The sequence below is a fragment of the Spermophilus citellus genome, assembly GCF_964194105.1.
Source record: "Spermophilus citellus genome assembly, chromosome: 4".
Taxonomy (NCBI): Eukaryota; Metazoa; Chordata; class Mammalia; order Rodentia; family Sciuridae; genus Spermophilus; species Spermophilus citellus.
In genome coordinates, this window is record NC_138185.1 from 54,248,035 (window position 1) to 54,270,631 (window position 22,597).

Here is a 22,597-nt window from a genome sequence, read left to right on the forward strand (position 1 = left end):
TTTGAAAAAATAAATAAAATTGACAGACCCTTAGCCATGCTAACGAAGAGAAGAAGAGAGAGAACCCAAATTACTAGCATACGGGATGAAAAAGGCAATATCACAACAGACACTTCAGAAATACAGAAGATAATCAGAAATTACTTTGAATCCTTATACTCCAATAAAATAGAAGATAGTGAAGGCATCGATAAATTTCTTAAGTCATATGATCTGCCCAGATTGAGTCAGGAAGATATAGACAACCTAAACAGACCAATAACAATAGAGGAAATAGAAGAAACCATCAAAAGACTACCAACTAAGAAAAGCCCAGGACCAGATGGGTATACAGCAGAATTTTACAAAACCTTTAAAGAGGAACTAACACCAATACTTTTCAAGTTATTTCAGGAAATAGAAAAAGAGGGAGAACTTCCAAATACATTCTACGAGGCCAACATCACCCTGATTCCTAAACCAGACAAAGACACTTCAAAGAAAGAAAACTACAGACCAATTTCTCTAATGAACCTAGATGCAAAAATCCTCAATAAAATTCTGGCGAATCGGATTCAAAAACATATCAAAAAAATTATACACCATGATCAAGTAGGATTCATCCCTGGGATGCAAGGCTGGTTCAATATACGGAAATCAATAAATGTTATTCACCACATCAATAGACTTAAAAATAAGAACCATATGATCATCTCGATAGATGCAGAAAAGGCATTCGACAAAGTACAGCATCCCTTTATGTTCAAAACTCTAGAAAAATTAGGGATAACAGGATCATACCTCAACATTGTTAAAGCAATCTATGATAAGCCACAGGCCAGCATCATTCTGAATGGAGAAAAATTGAAGGCATTCCCTCTAAGATCTGGTACAAGACAGGGATGCCCTCTCTCACCACTTCTGTTCAACATAGTCCTCGAAACACTGGCCAGAGCAATTAGACAGACGAAAGAAATTAAAGGCATAAAAATAGGAAAAGAAGAACTTAAATTATCACTATTTGCAGACGATATGATTCTATACCTAACAGACCCAAAAGGGTCTACAAAGAAACTATTAGAGTTAATAAATGAATTCAGCAAAGTGGCGGGATATAAAATCAACACGCATAAATCAAATGCATTCCTGTATATCAGCGACAAATCCTCTGAAACGGAAATGAGGACAACTACTCCATTCACAATATCCCCCAAAAAAATAAAATACCTGGGAATCAACCTAACAAAAGAGGTGAAAGACCTATACAATGAAAACTACAGAACCCTAAAAAGAGACATAGAAGAAGACCTCAGAAGATGGAAAAATATACCCTGCTCATGGATAGGCAGAACTAACATCATCAAAATGGCGATATTACCAAAAGTTCTCTATAAATTCAATGCTATCCCAATCAAAATCCCAACAGCATTTCTTGTAGAAATAGATAAAACAATCAGGAAATTCATATGGAATAATAAAAGACCCAGAATAGCAAAAACAATGCTAAGCAGGAAGTGTGAATCAGGCGGTATAGCGATACCAGACTTCAAACTATACTACAGAGCAATAGTAACAAAAACAGCATGGTACTGGTACCAAAACAGGCGAGTGGACCAATGGTACAGAATAGAAGACACAGTAACCAATCCGCAAAACTACAACTATCTTATATTTGATAAAGGGGCTAAAAGCATGCAATGGAGGAAGGATAGCATCTTCAACAAATGGTGCTGGGAAAACTGGAAATCCATTTGCATCAAAATGAAACTGAATCCCTTTCTCTCGCCATGCACAAAAGTTAACTCAAAATGGATCAAGGAGCTCGATATTAAATCAGAGACACGGCGTCTGATAGAAGAAAAAGTTGGCTATGATCTACATACTGTGGGGTCAGGCCCCAAATTCCTCAATAGGACACCCATAGCGCAAGAGTTAACAACCAGAATCAACAAATGGGACTTACTCAAACTAAAAAGTTTTCTCTCAACAAAAGAAACAATAAGAGAGATAAACAGGGAGCCTACATCCTGGGAACAAATCTTTACCCCACACACTTCAGATAGAGCCCTAATATCCAGAGTATACAAAGAACTCAAAAAATTAGATAATAAGATAACAAATAACCCAATCAACAAATGGGCCAAGGACCTGAACAGACACTTCTCAGAGGAGGACATACAATCAATCAACAAGTACATGAAAAAATGCTCAACATCGCTAGCAGTCAGAGAAATGCAAATCAAAACCACCCTAAGATACCATCTCACTCCAGTAAGATTGGCAGCCATTAAGAAGTCCAACAACAACAAGTGCTGGCGAGGATGCGGGGAAATGGGTACACTTGTTCATTGTTGGTGGGACTGCAAAATGGTGCAGCCAATTTGGAAAGCAGTATGGAGATTCCTTGGAAAGCTGGGAATGGAACCACCATTTGACCCAGCTATTCCCCTACTCGGTCTATTCCCTAAAGACCTAACAAGAGCATGCTACAGGGACACTGCTACATCGATGTTCATAGCAGCACAATTCACGATAGCAAGATTGTGGAACCAACCTAGAAGCCCTTCAATAGATGAATGGATTAAAAAAATGTGGCATTTATACACAATGGAGTATTACTCTGCAATAAGAAATGACAAAATCATAGAATTTGGAGGGAAATGGATGGCATTAGAGCAGATTATGCTAAGTGAAGCTAGCCAATCCTTAAAAAACAAATGTCAAATGTCTGCTTTGATATAAGGGGAGTAACCAAGGACAGGGTAGAGACGAAGAGCTGGAGAAGAAGAATAACATTAAACAGGGATGATAGGCGGGAGGGAAAGTGAGAGTTAAGGGAAATTGCATGGAATTGGAAGGTGAGCCTCAGGGTTATACACAATTACATATAAGAGGAAAGGAGGAGTAGGAGGAAAATTATATAAGTGGAAGAAACGATTTATAGTAGAGGGGATGGAGAGAGAGAAGGGGAGGGGAGGGGAGGGGAGGGGTGAGGGGACAGTGGAGAATGGGATAGACAGCAGAATACATCAGTCACTAGAAAGGCAATTTGTAAATCAATGGAAATGTAACTGATGTGACACAGCAATCTGTATACGGGGTAAAAATGGGAGTTCATAACACACTCGAATCAATCTGTGAAATATGGTATATTAAGAACTATGTAATGTTTTGAACAACCAACAATAAAAAAAAAAAAAAAAAAAAAAGAACTAAAGGGGCTGGGGAGGTGGCTCAAGCGGTAGCGCGCTCGCCTGGCATGCGTGCGACCCGGGTTCGATCCTCAGCACCACATACCAACAAAGATGTTGTGTCTGCCGAAAACTAAAAAATAAATATTAAAAAAAAAAAAAACAAAAAAAAACATTGATGTGGCTGTGTCCCTGTAGTATGCTGTTTTTAAGACCTTTGTATATAGGCTGAGGAGAGGGATAGCTGGGTCAAATGGTGGATCCATTCCCAATTTTCCAAGGAATCGCCATACTGCTTTCCAGAATGGTTGCAGCAACTTGCAGTCCTACCAGCAATGTATGATAAGTGTGCCTTTCCCCCCACATCCTCACCAAAACTTATTGTTGTTTGAATTCTTAATAGCTGCCATTCTGACTGGAATGAGATGAAATTTTAGTTTTGACTTGCATTTCTCTAATTGCTAGAGATGTTGAACATTTTTTCACATATTTATTGATTGATTGTATATCATCTTCTGAGAAGTGTCTATTCAGTTCCTTGGCCCATTTGTTGATTGGGTTATTTGTCTTCTTGGTGTTAAGATTTTTGAGTTCTTTATATATCCTAGAGACTAGTACTCTATCTAACATTAATATCAAGAATCAATAAATGGGATGGATTCAAACTAAAAAGCTTCTTGTCAGCAAAAGAAACAATCAGTGAGGTGAATAGAGAGCCTACAATTTGGGAATAATAATGTTTTGATGTTAGATTATTATTATTATTTTTTTAATATCTATTTTTTTGTTGCAGTTGGACACAATACCTTTATTTTATTTATTTATTTTTATATGGTGCTGGGTATCGAACCCAGGGCCTCACATGTGCTAGACGAATGCTCTATTGCTGACTCACAACCCTAGCCCTTGATGTTAGATTATTAATTGCAACAAATGTAGGAGACTAATATAAAATGGGGAAACTGTGTAGAAGGAAATATGGAAACTTGTACTATCAATTTTTCTGTAATCCTAAGGCTGCTCTAAGAAGATAGTTTATTAATTTTAAAAAACCAAGCTTTATTATAGTCTTTATTATTTCCCCATGAGTCAATGGGAGTGAGACACGGGATTGGTGCTGTGGTTACCAGGCAGTTTCACTTAGATTGTAAGTCGGATGCCCCAGATTTACTCATCTCCTTATTGGTGAAAGCATGAAGAGATGAGAATTTCTGGTTGAAATGAAAGAGGGTCCCCTGAGAGGTGGTAAGAAGCTCACGTGCTGTGATTTACCTGCTAAGGACTCAAGCAATTCATGTACAACTTCAGTGTGCCCAAAATGTGCCGCCACCACAGCTGGGTTGTCATCGGTGGGTTCCGTTGGCAGCTCCACCTGTTTCTCGGAGAGTAGATACCGGACCATCTCCAGATCCCCATGGGCTGCTGAGATGCTCAGAAGTTGACCCTGGTCAAAACAGAATAGTGCTTCAGTGAGACCAGCTGTGTTTGGGATTGCCAAGTGAATCAGCTTGAAGTGTTTTACCAAGCCTGTGGGCAAGACTGGGGCCTCTTTGCCCAGGATGACAATGCCTGCCATGAGCAGCCGTGCAGGCTGGAAATATGGCTGTCGGAAGTGAGAGGAGGACAGTGGAAGTTCACCTGGGACTTCAAAAACCTAGTGCAAAAGGGTAAACCAGCTCATTAATAATTTTATGTTGATTACATATTGAAATAATGATTATTTTTTTAGTTATAGATGGAAACACTATCTTTATTTGTTTATTTATTTTTATGTGGTGCTGAGGATTGAACCCAGGGCCTTGCACCTGTAAGGCAAGCATTCTACCACTGAGCTACAGCCCCAACCCTGAAAGAATGATTTTTAATCTACGTATAGATGTTCATTGACTTATGATGAGCTTATGTTCCCAATAAACTTATTGTAAACTGAAAATGCACTGAACCCACTTGACCTACCAAGCACCCTAGCTTAGCAATGCAACACACTGTCCAGTGCCAGCTGTTTCCCCGCCTGACCCTGCAGCTGAGAGCTGTAGCTCACCACTGCTGCCCAAATCATGAGAGAGGATGGAACCGCATATCACTAGCCTGAGAAAAGAGAAAAATTCAAAATTCAAGTACAACTTTCACAGAATACAAATGATCTTCACACTATTGCAAACTCCAAAACTCACTGTCAGTCTTTGAAAATTAGAGACTGCCTCTATTCAGGTTAAATGAAATAATGTTATTACCATTTCTTCTGTTTCCCTTTATTTCCTCATTGTGGCTTAGGAAATTTGTTAATGCATATGTGGTTCACATTCTATTTCTACTGGACAGCACTGCTCTCAACCATCTGCTTCATAAACACAGGTATAAGAGTGTCCCCTCTCAGCACAGACCCAGGGCTCAACTGCCAACTGATTCAGATTGATTGTACCTTACAAAAAGACAAGCTCTGTGAAGGACCATTTTGCAAGGTATTCGTAAAAGAAATGTGACAGGTGAGGGCAAGCCACAGATCTGAACCAAAGGACAAAGATCATTTGGGAACACACAGTGGGATTCTTTTTTAAAAAATATTTATTTTTTAGGTGTAGTTGGACACAATGCCTTTATTTTATTTATTTATTTTTATGTGGTGCTGAGGATCAAACCCAGGGCCTCGCACAGGCTAGGCGAGCACTCTACCACTGAGCTACAACCCCAGCCCCCCACACAGTGGGATTCTTGGTTGGTAGTCCAGAGGGAAAGGGGATAGGGTAGAAACTGGACACAAGCCTAAGTTCCTACTTCATCCCAGCCAGTGTGAAAGGTAAAAACTGTATTGAGGCAGGAAGAATGTTAATACATGGACAGGGAATAGAGGTCCCCAGAGGTTTCATACCTTGCTCAAGTTCACAGAGCCCAGAAGTGGCTGTCATGGACTAATGTAAACATGGCCCTGACTTTTCACAGGCTCCCTGGGTGGGCAGAAAGGCTGCTCAGATGCAGGCTGGATACGTATGTGAAGTGTGTGACTGCACTACTGAACCTTTTTTTTTTTTTTTTTTGGTGAGTGGGTGTTTAATTTAATACAACATTAAAAAGCTGAAAAAGCCCTTGGTAAATGGAAGATTACTTTGCTCCTTGGCATAAAATGCAGGCGGCTGGAGAACTAAAGCCGCCAATGTTGCTACTTGGTAAAAGGTTTTTTTTTTTATTGTTGGTCGTTCAAAACATTACATAGTTCTTGATATATCATATTTCATGCTTCAGATGATCTGGAGTCTCAAGGAAGACATGAGACAGCAAAATCAGACAATGAAAGATCACTTTGACAAGGAATTACATAAACAAATCCAAGAAGCAAAGGATCAATTATACAGGGAGATAGAGGTAATAAAACATATATAGAATACTACTGAACCTTTATGTCCTCCTGGAATGTGGCTGCTTCTTGTGGACTTGACCATTAGCATCGTCAAGGAGGCATGTAGGGAACCCAAGGTGGAATGAGACAACCAGCGGCATCAGAACAATTATGGAGGACCTACTGTGAGTAAGAGGCACTTCTGAGCAGAGAGGATGGCAGGGGTGACTTCTGGCTTCCAAGAATTTAAAGTTAAGTTCAAGGCAGGAATGTGCATAAAAGAACCACCAACAAGCACATGTTATTTGCTGAACAGTTTAGAAAATAAGTGTCTTGGGGTAGGGGATGTAGCTCAGTGGTAGAGCACATGCCTTGCAGGCGGGAGACTCAGTTTGATCTCCAGCACTGCAGAAAAAAAAAAGAAAAAAGAAAAAAAAGAAAACCAGGGGTCTAGAGTTCACGTTAGGGTGAAATGGGCAGAAATGGGAAAATGGAAGCCAGGGAAGGGAATTGATATTTGTCAAGCTCTGACCACATTCCAGATGCAGCACAGAGTACTTCGTATGATCACTCTGATCCACATACCAGTCACGCAATGTTGTTACCTGTATTTTCATCTTTTAGATGAAATGAAAACTTGTCCATGGTCAGGTTTTATGATCAGATCCCCCCACCCCTACCTCAAGTTGACTTGCTGTCTGTGCAGCTCCAAAACTCATGTTCCCTTCATTCCATCCAAGAAAAAGAGGGATTTGGAGGACAGTTCAGTTTCAGTTAGTGGAATGAATGGGTTGCAATGAGAGATGACAAGTGGGACAAGGGACATTTTCAGGGATGGAATGATTTGGAGGACAGTAGAGAGTTGTGTATTTAATATGACCAGAAAAGAAAAACCTACTGCCTGCTGCTCTGCCCAGGGTGGGGCCCATTAGCCCTGCCATTCCAGGAAAGCACTTGCATTATGGAGAAAAACCACGGTGATTGATTAAACGACTACTACAACTAACAGCCGTCTAGACTCCAGTCGGTTATAGGCTTAAAAGCTCCATCCTCAAGAGTTGGTAGGAGATCTCACTAAGCCAGCCCAAGGTCAAGAGGGATCCAGAAAGTGGGAGGAGCTGGAGCTGATTCTCTGGCTGAAGACAGCCCAGAGGCTCTGGAGTATGTATTTAATTTAATTTAGTAAAAAAATAAAAAATAGATGACTTTCTATAGCTCCATCAACTAACGCGCCTCTGCAAAGGAAAGCTCTCTCACAAGCCTTCCAGGACATGTTTATCCATACATACTCACAGGTAGTCTGTGCAAAACCAAATGTTCTTTTTACCTAACTCATTATAACTTTTTATCAGTTTATTACATAACCTAGAAGAGTGAAAAAAGTTAGAAGTGCTCAGTTTCATGAACTCCCACTTGATCGCACCTGTGTGACTGGTCCCAGACCAAAGAGCAGAATAGTGCCCTGAGCCCAGAAGGACCACTGTGTCTGTTTCCTGTCACTGCCCTAACAGGAGGAACCACCATCCTGACTTCCCACACCAAGCATTCGTTTTTGTGAGTTTTTATAATCTATGAAAGTGGAATTATATTTCACTTGTTTTTACTTTTTCTTTTCACTGTTAAATAACTAGAAATTCATGGGATGTTGCAAAAAATAGTACATGAAGATGTGATTAGCCTTCATTTGGTTTTCCCCAATGGTAACATCTTACCATCATCAAAACTGGTAAGACCATTTTAGTAAGACCTGTGTATATAACTCTGACACTATGTCATCACATGTGTTACCACCACAATCCAGACACGGAACTTTCCTTTACCATGGGAATCTCCTTCCCACTACCCCTTTTGAGTCTCAACCACGGTCCTCTCCATACCCTGATCTCCAGGCAACCACTAATCTCTTTTCCATCTCTGTCATTTTGTGGAATTAAAAGTGGAATCATATAGAACATGACCTTGGGAGGCTGGCTTACCTTCCACTCTGCATAATGTCCGGAGACCAACTGAGTTGCTGTACATTTCCATAAGTATCTTTATATTGCTTAGTAGGACTCTGGTATGTTTAACCCCTTGTCAACTGAGAGTTTTTGATTACATCTAGTTTGTGGCTACTACAAATAAAGCTGGGATAAACAACCGTGCACTCATTTTTGTGGGTACTAAAGTTTCACTTCTCCAGAATAAATGTTCAGTTCAATTGCTGGCTCATAATGTAAGTGTGCTTCTAGTTTTTTTAATGTACTACTAAACCACTTCTGGAGTGTCTTCATCACTTGACATTCTCACCAGCAATGTATGAGAGATAGTTTCTTTGTATTCCCACCAGATTTTTTTTTCACTATTTAGTTATTACAATGGGTTCACAGTGATTTCTCATCATGGTCTTAATTTGCATTTCCCTAATGATTAAGGATATTGAACAGCTTTTCATGTGCTTATTTGCTCCCTATATATCCTGTTAAGACAAACATTTCTTCACGAATTCATTCATTTCTGAACTGGATTTTTTTTTTTTTTTTTTGCTTTTCAATGTTAAAGTTTTTAAAATTCTTTATATTTTCTAGATATGAGAACTTTGTCAGGTGTATAGTTAGCAAATATTTTCTCCCCATCTACAGTTTGTCTTTTTATCCTCATAACAGAGAATTTTTCACAGCAAAAGTTTCTAATTTTGAATCATCTGATTTATCAACTTTTTCTTCGATGGATTGCTTCATTCACACATTTTCTATATAGGCCATCCTCTGCAAATAGAGGACAGTTTTAGTTTTTTCCCTGTCAGATATATTTCATTTCCTTGCCTTATTGTACTGGCTAGGACTTCCAGTAGTACACTGAATAGTATCTTATTGAATATAATTATAACTATTCTTGAATGGAACTTGGGGTACTGTATTGAGAGTGGACATCCTTGCCTTGTTCCTGATCTTAGGGGGAAAGAGGTCCTTACCATTGCTATGGTTCAAATATGGTTTATCCCCTCCAAAACTCCTATAGAATCTTGCTTACCACTGTGGTGGTGTTGGGAGGTTGTGCCTTTAAGAGGTGATTAGGTCACTGAGAGGGATTGATGCCTTTATCAAGGGAGTGTGTATCTGAGAAGACCAAGTTGTTATTGGGTGAATTTGCCTCTTGTGTTTCAATCTCCTCCACATGTATCTGCCTGTTCTTTGCTTTTCTGTCATGTTATGATGCAGCAAGAGAATCTTGCGAGACTCCAGAACCATGAGATCAAAACCTCTCTTCCTTATAAATTACCCAATGGTGGGTATTTTGTTAATAGTAATAGCACACAGACTAAGACCACCATCAGGTATGGTATTAGTTGTAGGTATTTTGTAGATTTTAGATGAAGGAAGTTCCCCTTTATTTCTAATTTTCTGAGAATTCTTAAGTCATGAATGGGAATTGAATTTTTCAAATGGCTTTTCTGCATAAATTGATGTAGTAAAGCAAATATTCGTCTTTGGTCTATTAATATGGAGGATTATGCTGATTATTAAATATAGAATCAGTCTTATATCCCTGGAATAAGCCTCTTTGATCATGGTGTGTGTAATTCTTTTCATTTACCGCTGAGTTTTTGCATCTGTATTCATGATGGAGACTAGAGATTGCTATTTTTCTTTCTTTTTTTTTTTTTGGAGGGGGGTTACTTTTATACTGTCTTTGTCTAGTTTGGGGATTCTGGAAATATTGGCTTTATAGAAATGTTGGAATGTATTCCCTCCTATTTTCTGGAAGAGACTATGAAGGATTCTTACAGTGAAATCTTCTGAGCTATAGATTTATTTTTTTAGAAGGTTTAAAATTACAAATTGAATTTCCTTAATGGTTAAAGAATTCTTCAAATTATGTGTTTCATATTAATTAAGTTGTGGTAGTGTCTACTTTTGAAAGATTTGTCCATTTTATCTAAGTTGCCAAATTTATGTGCATAGAGTTGATCACAGTGTCCCTCTATTATCCTTCCAACGCCTCCAGGATCTGTAGTCATATTTTCTGTTTCCTTCTTTATTATTGGTGATTGTCTCTTTTCTCTTGTATTTTCATTTTCATTCAGCTATTTTGTTTTAAGTTTCCTTTGAAACTTTCTCTTTGACCCATAGATTCTTTTAAAGTATGTGGTTAGTTTCCAGTCCTTGGAGATCGTCCCATTGTCTTTTTGTTATTGATTTCTATTTTGATTCCACTGAAGTTGGAGTACACATTCTGTATGATTTCAACTATTTAAAATTTGTTGAGGTTTGTTTCATAGCCAAGGTTATTGGTTTATCTTGACATATGGTATGTGGACATTTGAAAAGAATGTGTATCTACTGCTATTGAATGGAATGTTTTATAAATGTCAGATTCTGTTGGTTGATAGTGTTGTTCTGTATTCTGGATGATTTCCTGTTTAATTGTTCTATCAATTGTTCAGAGAGAGAGTGTCAAAACTTCTAGCCCCTAACTACAATTGTGAACTTATTTAGTTCTCCTTTCAGTTATATCAGCTTTTGTTTCATAATTTTGGTAGCTCTGTCATTTGGTGCATATGCATTTAAGACTGCTATGTTTTCTTGGTGGATCAAGTCCTTTATCATTATAACCCTATGTGTCCATGGTAATTTTTCTTGCTCTAATACCTACTTTTCTGGTATTACTATAGCCAGAAAATTAATGTTTTCATAGTATATCTTTTACCATCCATTTTCTCTCAACCTACATATATCATTGTATTTTAAATGAGTTTTTTTTTTCTTTACAGACAGTATACAATTGCATATGCTTTTTAAAATCCACTCTGGTAAACTCTGTCTTTAAGTTCATGTATTTTGACCATTTGTGTTTAATATAATATTTAGATGTTAAGGTTTAAGTGTACCATATTATTTTGCTTGATTGATTGTTTTCTGTTTGCTCTCTGCTTCATTTTTCTGTTTTCATTTCCTGTCTTCCTGTGAGTCCCTTAAAAATTTTTGAATTTCATTTAGATTAATCTATAGTGTTTTGAGCATTATCTCCCTGCATAGTTTTTTTTAGTATTTGTACACATTACAAGTTATATTATACATATAATACATAGATACACATTATATCATAGATACATAACTTATCAAAATCTACTGTTTTCAACATTTTACCATTTTTGAATGGAGCATAAAAACCGTATCTCTTTGTATCACTTGACCCTTCTTCATTTATAAAATAATTCTCATCTTAAACATTTTCTTTCTATATATTAAGAACTATGTTAGGCAATGTTATGGTTTCTGCTTCAATTTTCAAATTGAAAATTTATTTCATTTACCTATATTTTTGCTGTTTCCATATTCCTTCTTCTCTCTGGGTGTTCTAAGCTTCCTCTTTTTGTCATTGTCTCTGGGTCTAGAAAATTTCCTTTAGACATTCATTTAGCGTAGAGCATCTGGAAATTAATCCTCTTATTTTTCCATTATTCTAGAATGTCTGTATTTTCCCTTCATTCCTGAAGGCTGTGTTCTCCAATATATGCCATTCTGAGTTGAACTTTTTTTTTTTCCTTTCAGCACTTGAAAAATGTGCCACTTTCTTCTTGTCTTTTGGTCTCTGATCAAGAATTCACTGTCATCTGAAATGTTTTTTTCCTGCGGTCAATATATCTCTCTGGCTGCTTCTCGATTTTTGCTTGCTTTGTTTTCTTAAGTTTGACTATGATATGTTAGGAATGGATTTCATTAGATTTATTCTGTTTGGGATTCATTCAGCCTCTTATATTTGTTTTTAAAATTTACCTTCTTTTGGCCATTTTTCAGAAGTTTTAAGTACTCTTTCAGTCCTGCCTTCTTTATACTCTCCTTCTTGGACTTTGATGACATGAATATTAGCTATCAGATCTACTCATTTATTTACAGCCTATTTTTCTCTTTCCCTTTCTGTTTTTTTTTTTTTTCTATTTGGGTAATTTCCATTGTTCTACCTTCAAAGTTTACTATTTCTTTCCTTTATCTTCTCTTTTCTAGAATTGAGACCATCCATTTTTTTTAAACTTCAGCCATAATATTTTTAAGTTCTAAAATTTCCATTTTGTTCTACTGGTATCTTCATTTCTTTGCCAAAACATCCCTTTTCTGCAATTTTCTATTTTTTTCATTTATGTGTGCTCATAATTTGGAAGCATTTTTTATAATGTCTGCTTTAGAATCCTTGTCAGATATTTCTAACTTCTGAGTCATCTTGCTGTTGGTGTATGTTTGTGTCTTTTTTCATTGAGTTTGAAATTTTTATGGTTCCTCATATGAATTTTTCTGTCTTTTTTTTATTAGAATCAGAGAATTTGGGGAGATATATTTTAAGACTCTGAATCTTATTTAAGATCTGAATATAGACTCTACTAACTGCTCTGGTGTGTCAACAAGGGTGCCACCTTATTACTATACTAGAATTGGTTAACACCCAGGGGGAGGGACTCCTTATTATTGCTGGGCACAGGTTGGACTTTGGGTTCATCATTAGGCTTGCTATAATTCCTCGCTGGCTTGGAGGAGGAGGAGTGTCTCCTTACTGCCAGATAAGTCAGGAGAAGATGGAAGTCCAGGTTTCCCACATTGTCTCCGCTGATAGGGGAGATTTGTTACTACCTGGAAGGGATCAATATCCCAGCTCCTTCCCAGATACCCTGGAGGTAAGGAAGATTGGGAAAGGTTGTTACATACTGGCAAAGGTGAAAGTCTAGGCTGTCCACCTGGCCTTGGCAGATGAGAGGTAGGGCTGGGGTTGCAAGTATTCCTGTGGTATGTAGGTTGGCTATTGCCTATAAATTTTCTGCTTGCCCTTTGCCTGGTTTTTTTGGCTCAAGACAGTAGGTTTTCTTTGGGCATTGCCTGTATGAGTTTGTGTTTCTGGGTTACCAGCTTCTGTAAGTGTAAGGTAAAAAGAAAACCTCAACATTCTTATTTTATTTTGTTGGAGTGCCACATGGTTTTCTATGGCTGGGGCACAGACATGTTTATGTAGCCATCTCCTCCTGTGGATGGAACAGTTAGGTCATGGGCCCATACAGAATGGGGGCCCTTCCCAAACACACTGTGAATTCACAGTCAGAGGGATTGCAAATGCCCTCCCCTTAATTCTCAAGCATGTTGTACCCTGAGACTCTAAATCATGTAAGAAATGCTTCTCCCATGGGAAAGCCCTGCCTCTGTACCCATTAATAGTTCCTAGGGTAGTATACTTGGTAACACAAAACAGCAATTCTTATACAATGTAAAATTGTTCTCCATTGGTTTCCATTTTTCTTGGTCAATGTACCTTGTCAGAGATTGATTGTCCAGCCATTAGTAACCACTCTCTAACTTGTACCGAACTAGGGTTATTTTGACCCATTTCCCTTCTACTTATGCCAATCTGGAAAGTCCTGTGGGAAATACCAATGTACCCATTGTATAGTCTCATTACCTGTCCAATTCAGCTTCTGTACCTGTTTGCTTGCAGCAATGCCAACCTGGATGTGGCTTTTGTCTTTAAATATCCTAAAATGCTCAGGTTCAGGGCTGTTCCTAGCAGAGGCAGTTATGGGTCCTGCAAGGGGCAGTCACAGTCCGGCCGGCTAAATAAAGACTCTTCAATTTAGACAAAACTGGGACTTGGTGTGTTTTCTGAGTGACCTGCCCCACAACAATACATTCACAATTCCTACAAATCTATGCTTAGAAAATAACTTTACAATAAGAAAAGAATTAGGCAAAAACATTCAACATAGTATTATTTTGTAGTAGTAAAAAATTAGAAATCATCTAAATATCTAAACAAGAGAAGCAGCTGGGTAAATTATGGTCTCTCTACCAGATGGAATATCACACAGCCATCAAAGGTGACATAAGGAATTTATAGTCACGCAGAAAAATTTTGACATATTATCCAAGAATAAGAAGAACATGCAAAACCATATTTATAATATAACTATATTAGAAATAACAACATATGCTCAGATCAGCAAGCTGGAAGAAAAATACACAAAAACTGTTAAGTGGGATTGTTTGTACTCGAAGCATGGTTACATTTTTATTCTTTTCCCCTTACTTTTACAGCTTTTCTAAATTTTCTTTTTTTGAGCTTGTGCTATTTTTATAATGGAAAAAAGTGTAAAAGAATATAGTCGGTTAAATTCACAGATGGTATTTTATTCTTTACATGTAAGTTACCCCACCCGTGTCTCTTAAAGGTCTGACATTGAAAGAACATCATTATCCAAAGTGCATGTATGAAGCCACGAATTGGTGTGAATACACTTTGTATACAATCTGAGGTATGAAAAAAAGTGCTCTATATATGTAATATGAATTGTAATGCATTCCACTGTCTTATATAAATTAAAAAAAAAAACCACCAAATAAGAAAGGTGGCAAGGGGTCTGCTTCTGTGATGACAGTCCCTGAAGAAGTTGACTTAGAAGGAATGGTACCCACAAACAAAATGAGGTATTTTCAGGACACAATAAAAAAAAATCCCCATTTCGATCATGCCAATGATGGGCTGGGGATGTAGCTCAGTTGGTAGAGCCCTGGCCTAGCATGCCCAAAGCCCTAGGTTCAATCCCCAGCACCACACACACACACACACACACACACACACACACAGATGTCAATGAGGAATGAATCTTAGCAGTAACCCTCATCCAACCCAGGACTGCGGTGGTGGCCCTGGGGTGCAAATCCCTCCTACCTTTTCCAGCTGGGATGTGCTCTCCTCATAAGCCTCCTTGAGCAGGTGGCGGGCCCTGCTGAGGTCTCCCTTCTTGTATGCGGTGTGAATGTCTTCTGTCCTGGGGGACCCTGCTGTGGAGTCCCCGCCTGTTGCAGACAGCTTGCTGCCCATATCCCCGGCACCTGCATGGGAGGAAGCACACACACTGTGTGACTGTCACTGACAGTATGCTCAAGAGTGACTGGAGATGACAGCAGAGGGATGTGCTGTCCGTGACATAATTCTGGGGGCTGCAGGAAGAGAAAGGATTGCCCTGAAGTGCTGTCGTCACCAAACTTCGTCACACTGGGGACCTGTCGCCCTTCAGGAAGAGGCTTTCTGGGGCTGATGCCGAAGCCAGGCTGTCTGCTCACCAGGCAGTTGAGCACAGCTCTGGGGATTCTGCCATGAGTCTGCCACCTGGAGCTACTCCAGAGCCCAGGGGAAGCTGCCTGGTGTGGGGCTGCTGGCTGACTTCACAGACAGCAGGGGACGAGCAGGGGCTTTGGGGGGAGAGCAGGCGGCCCAGACAAACTGCCCCCCTGCTGTGTCATTCTGAGGGTGTGGAAATCTATAGGTTTTCCCCAGCCCCTACTCCCTGGCTAGAAAACCCCACAGAGGCACAGGACTTAGGATCTGCAGCACTCACTTCACTCCTGCCCCTGAACAAATAGGGCATGCTATGATCTTGGGCAATTCCCTGAAACTCAGAGCCTCCGAATGTGATCAGACCATGGGTATGACTGGCCCAGGATGTCCCTAAGATGCCACCTGGTTCTGTCACTCTGGTTATCTGAACTGAACTGTGGCTCTTCAGTGAAGCATTCCTGTTTTCTAACAGTGGACCCCAAGGGAGGAAGGTACTGGGCTGCTCCAGGCCAACTGAGCACCTACTGCTGCTTGGGAGGAGAGACCAGTCTCCAAGAAAGCTTCAGTGCAGTAGGGACATTTGGTGAACGTGGACACTAACTGAGCAGCTGGGACACTGTTAAAACCCTGCTGGGTGCTGAAGACACAGAGAAGTACGGCCCCTCCCCTGATCAATGTCCCACTCTAGAACAGAGGTTCATAATTAGGTGTCTATGGGACCACAAAGGATGACAATTAAACTTCAGAAGTTCCCCAGATATCTTACAATGTACACAAAATTCTCTCTCCCTCTCTCTCTCTCTTTCTGTGTGTGTGTGTGCGTGCAGTTTTCTCTCATGAAAAATTCAAGGCTTTTACCAGATTTCTCAACAGGTCAGTGAACCAGGTCAGGGAACCAGAGTTAAAGCTTTCTCTCTATAGATGTTACAGGAAAAACTCTACAGAATGAGGACTCAAATTCTGATTGTGTTGAGTGGGAGCAGAAATAGGAAGAGAATTCTATTCTATTAATTTTTGGCCAAGTTTGCAAAGCCAGGAAGAGACAAACTGAGCTGGGGGTAATCAGTTCCATCATACTGCTGTCTCATTGAAGAGATAAATAAAACAGGCTTTATCTTGTCTTTTTCTTTCTAATGTAAATACTGAGTTGACTTCCAAACACATGCATCACAAAAGTAAATCACATAGTAGCAGCTAGCATTTGGAAAATTAGAAAAAAAATTTAATTTATTTAGAGAAATCCATAGTCTAAATTAGGATTTTAAATGTCTCCCAAAGCCCTTTGTTAAAGGCTTGGTTCAGACACTGGTGCTACTTAGAGCGGTGGAGACTTTAGCAGGGGGGACCTCGTGGGAGCTCTTAGGTAATCAGAAACATGCTCTTTTAGGGGATTTGGGGAAACATCTCTTCCTTGCTCTCTCTTTGCTTTTTGACTATAAGGTAAGGTTTTGCATCACCCTGTGCTTCCTCCATGATATGCTGCTTTGCCATAGGCCCCAAACAATAGGCCATTCAATTATGGACTGACAACTCCAAAACTTTGAAACAAAATAATGCTTTTCTCTTTATGAGTTTTTTGTCTTGGGTATTTTATCATAGTGATGGAAAACTGCTTAATGCACCAGAAAAATGACAAGCTTAGAAATAAATTTAGCAAAAGTCAGGAAATATCTATAGACTGTAAAATACTGCTGAGAAGAATTAAGCAAGACCTATATAAACGGGAAAACTTTATATAATGTTTGTGAATTAGAAGAATGTTAAGATGTCAATTCTCCATGATTTCATCTATAGCCTTAATTTATACCTAACATTAATCCCATTAGGCTTTTTTTTGGTGCAAAAATTGACAACCTGATTCTCAAATTCATATGGAAATTTGAATAACCCAGAATATTCAAAGCAGTCTTGAAAAAGAAGAAAGATTGGAGAATTTATAGTACCTGGTTTCAAGGCTTACTGTAGTGCTATGGTAATCAAGACAGCGTGGTACTAGTATAAACTAATAGCTTCATGGACAGAAAAGAGAGTTAAGAAATAGACCCATCCTTGAACATACAATTGATTTTCAACTGGAGTACCAAAGTAGTACAATAAAAAGAGCAACATCTTTTCAACAGATGGTGCTGGTATAACTGGACATCCTCATTGAACAAAAAGATCACCATACATAAAAACTAGTTTGAGATGGATAGTGGCTACATCTAATGGCTAAAGTTACAAAGCTCCTAGAAAAGCACATAGGAGAACATGAATTGAGAGGAAATAGTTTCTTGGGTAGGTGCTTTGGTTTGGGTGTGGTTTGGGTGTCCCCCAAGGATCCACTGCGATTAAAGGTTTGTTCCCCAGGATGTCACCATTGCAAGGTGGCGGAAGCTTTAAAGGTTTGGGACACTTGGGAGCTCCTCAGGTCTTTGAGGGTGTGAAGAGGGTCATTCGTATGCGACCCCTGGTAGTTCTCATAGTCCAAGATGTGATCGCTTGTCTGATTCTGTATGCACTCCACCATCTGCCATCAACCAGGAAGTCCTTAACATACCTGACCTGATGCAGGGACTTACACCTCTAAAACTGTGAGCAAAACCTTTTTTCATCAATTGCCTGTGTCAGTTACTTTACTATAGTGAAGAAAAGATGACTAACACAACAGATCACAGAAAACCAACACCATGAAAGGAAAATTGCTGAATTATTCTTCATCAAAATTAAAACATCAGCTGATCTAAAGGTACCACTTAAAGATGAATAGGTGAATTACAGACTGGAATAAAATACCTATAAAATGTATGTCTGAAAAGGAATGGTATCTACCATATAAAAGCTCCTACAACTCAATAATGAGAAAAACAAGCCAATTAAAAATGGGCAAAGATATGAATGGTGGAAGATATTCAAAGAGCTCAATATTGTTAGTCATCAGGGAAACACAAATTAAAACCATAATGTGATACCATGATACTCCCACCAGAATGGTTAAATTTTTAAAAAGACTGACAGTTTTGATAGGGATACGGAACAACCAGAATGCTCATATTTTATTGATTAGAATGTAAAACGTTACCACCACTTTGGAAACAGGTCTGGTGGTTTTAAAAAACTATACTGACCCTCTGAGCCATCAGTGCCATCCTTAGATATTTATAAATATACACCAAAAGTTATACAAGAATGTTCAGAGCAATTTCAGTCATAATATTTCCAAATTGTAAATAGCCCAAGTGTCCATCTATAGGAGAATGGATTCAACAAAGGTGGTACAGTAACTATTCCACAATAAGGAGGAAATGACTGACAGGAATCTCAAAACCATACTGCTGAGTGAAAAACCATGTATGAAAGTGATGCCATTTATATTCTGTTCTAATCTGGATTGGGAAAAAAAACCCCAGAAGAGTAGTTCTTGTGGGCAGGGTAGGCAGTGACATTTTTCAGGGAGAGGGGATAAGTACATCTTCTGGGTCGATGGCTCCAAGTCTTGGTGGAGTTTGCATCGCACTCACAGGTGCTTTTCTTGTCAAAACTTGTCAAAAAGTCCATTTAAGTTTGGTGCATTTCACTTCACATACGTCTTACCCCAAAACAACTACGAAAATATCAAACATTAGTCAATAATATGCCTACTCAAGTATATAAGGTTGAATTACACAGACACTTGAACCTACTTTGAAATGCACTAAAAATGAGATTGCAAACATGTGGGACAGCAACTGTAGAACATGTTTATGGTGCGCCACATGGGGGCAGATCTGTGTACTCTGGAATTCCATTCTTTTTTTTTTTCTTTTTCAGTTTTCAACTTTATTCTTTTAATATGTTTTGGTCTCCAGAATGTCCTAATTTTAATTAAGTTCAATTTTTTACTTTTCCTATATCATGAGTCTCTTTTATGTCTTATTGAAGAAATATTTACCTACTCTGATGCTATAAATATCCTTCTAATTTTTCACTTAAAAGCATTATTATTAACAATTTACATTTAGGAAATGTAAGTACTTGGGAATGAGTTTGGTGGAGTGATCGAGGTTAGTTTTTTCATTATGTAGATATTCAGTAAACCAACCACCATTTTTTAAAAAGACTCCCCTGTTGATCCACTGTAATGCAGTGGCAGCTAAATTAATGTACAAATGACGATGTTCCTGTGGCTGTGTTTCTTGAGTCTTTATTCTGTTCTAATGTGTCCAGTCTTTGGTCCAGGACCATATTAACTCTTTAGCTCACCTCATTGTTTCCCTTCTTTCTGTATTTTTGGTTCCTCAAATTCTCATTCCTGTGATCCCTCTGATGTCTTCATGAACTTGCCTCCCTCCCCATTCTCGAGTTTTTATATATTGTTCTTAGCAGGAAGGTTGGTCTCTTGATTTTCTCCATCAAAACTTACAGTGGAATCCTAGAACCATTGTTTTAAAACACATCAGATTGTATCAGTCCTCCAGTTAAAATACTGGGAAGTCTGTCATTACCCGTAGAGTAATATCCAAACTCATACCAAGTCCCCAAAGAAGTCCCCTGCCTATCTTCCTTGCATCTGGTCCCATTCTGTGTCTTGTTCACTATTTTGCTCAGTTGGTGTTACCTCTCTCTGGGGTGCTTTCCTCAGGAACTTTTGGTTATTCAGATCTCAGCTCAAATGTTATTTCTTCCCAGAGGTTTTCTCTGATCTATCATCGTAGTATGATCCTTCCTTGCCCACCCCTTTAGTGTCACATCACCTGACTTTTATTTTTTCCCACCAATCTTTTTTTTTATTATTATTTATATATAACAGTGGAATGCATTACAACTCCTATTACATATGTAACTGGTTCCATTCTTTACTATGTTTTTGAAACTTTTCACAATACCATGTTTGGAGGAAAGGTGAGTCACAATATCATATCCTAAATAAGACCTGCCATATGACATACAGAATGAGCTCCACTACGGACCCAGAAATCCTGCTCTGGAGGAAGGCAGAGACATGCTGCATACAGAGGAAAAAGTCCTTCTCACCAGGATCTTAACAATTCCCAAAGCCGTGGTTTGCACTAGTTCCCAGGGAATTGTTCTGAAAATCCATGAAAATGGATGGTCACCAGACAACAGGTGTTACTCCTCAAATGCCAGTGGAGGGTTACAGGGTCTGTGTGGAGATTACCAGTTTCTTTGGCTGGGTATTTTTGGAAAGAGGAACCAGGAGAAGGCTTAGTGTGAAGTGGTAATACATGTGCATGAAGCAGTTTTGCTTTCCAACATGCTCAGACAATCCCCATAAATTATTTATGGTCAGAGACCCTGAGACATCTGAGAGCAGACCAGAGGGAGAGAGGCCATTAGCAGAGGTGAGAAGGAGGTAGAATCACCACAGCATCCTCCATCAGAAGTGGGTACTTAATTATGTCATGACTCATCTTTCGGAATTAAACAAATATTCTCCTTATTTAGTAAAAAGCAAGTGTATGTGCGTGTGTGTGCACGCACATGGGAGAGTAGGTACAAACTAATCTCTTCTGTTTGTGTTAAGAAAATAAATACAAGTGAAGCTCAAGTGAAGGGACATTGTGAAGGTGGGACTCAGGTCACATGCAGGTCACATGGTGCATGTGAAGTTACAAGAGTGATTTAAAAATATTGCCCGTGTATGTGGAGTAAATGACAAAATAAGAATCTGCAACTTGCTCAGTTCTCTTTACGTTGTTCAGTGTTGTGTGTTTTTTTTTTTGGTTTCAAATCTGTCTTTCTTAAATTGTCTGGACACCACAAGGCCACCCTCACTGATCCTGTGAGCTGGGGCTCTAGTCTAATCAAACTGTTGGAAGGACACAATGGGGCTGGGAAAATACCAGTTGATGTGCATGCATTTAATCTGTGCGGCCAACCTCATTTAATTTTAAGAAATCGTAAAGAGAATGGTTAGCAAACCAAACCAAACCAAACAAAACCCCCCAAAATTCTAACAATAAGCATTAAGGATGGCTGTGGGGAATTAGGAACAGAATTACGAAAGACTTTTCTTCTTAATTTTCCAAATTATTTACAGTGGAATCATAGTACTGCTTTATTGAAAACTAAGAAATCACACAGGTAAAAACAAATACATCCTCATTGATAAAGCTAAATAAAGCATAAATATATTACCAAAAAGGGCAGAAACTGCTCCTTACCAATGTCAAACATCTTCTTTCCTTGGAGGAATATAATTTCATAGAATTTTTGTCCTCCAAAATACTAGTTTTGCATCTGAGAATTGGTTACTTTTGATTTAAACTTTAAACCCTGGGGAATGGATTTATACTATTTGAGATTATTCATGTTTTTACACTTATTTAAATTTAGTTATTTGTACTTATTCATCAATTTTTCCAAATAGATTCTTTTATGCCATAGCACATCACAGTTCTAAATATATTCCTCATGCAGATTTAAAGTTCATATTAAAGCGTATAAACCTCCCAGACTGATTCTATTTCAATGAGACATTAATGTTCCAAATAAGTAGCAAAAACCACTAGGAAAATAACAGTAAACTAAACATTAGAATAGTTTAGTTTCAAATTTTTAAAAAATTCCCTTTTTTGTTTTATTATAATTCATGTCATTGTTTTCCTATGTAGCAATTCACTTTTCAAACACACACACAGAGAACTACAAATGGGATTCCCACTTGCTTTTAATGCAAACTAATATATTTAACCAAGTACTTACTTAAGTAAAGAAAGAGAAGGATGAACCAAGAGCATGGTTCATTTTTTAGTGGTGCTCCTTGTTTGATTTTAGTAGAGTCAGAAGTATGAACCAGTGAGAGAAAAATCTATATGTAGATTTTAATGTAGCAAATGGCTAGAGTTATGGACATAGTACAAAGAGTTAGTCGATAATACAAGAAACATTTACAATACACTCTGGGTGAATAAGTGCACTATTCTTGGTTGATAATAAATGCTTGCCTTGGCTATATCCTGATACTTCAATGTGCTGGATGTGGAGTAAATTAAAGTTCATTATGTGAAGAAGTATTTTAAAACCTGTACAACCA

General features: G+C 38.5%; 1 protein-coding gene across 2 annotated transcripts in view; it reads right to left on the minus strand.

Moving 5' to 3' along the window:
- The window catches only part of LRRK1 (leucine rich repeat kinase 1), a 171,160-nt gene that overhangs the window by 90,196 nt on the left and 58,367 nt on the right, over positions 1–22,597 (minus strand). For both annotated transcript variants that reach the window (XM_081289694.1, XM_081289695.1), the window contains exons 3-4: positions 15,193–15,356; positions 4,443–4,614 (exon numbers count right to left, since the gene is read on the minus strand). In XM_081289694.1, the coding sequence (XP_081145820.1) occupies positions 4,443–4,614; positions 15,193–15,356 (336 nt within the window). The remainder of the gene's footprint in view (positions 1–4,442; positions 4,615–15,192; positions 15,357–22,597) is intronic.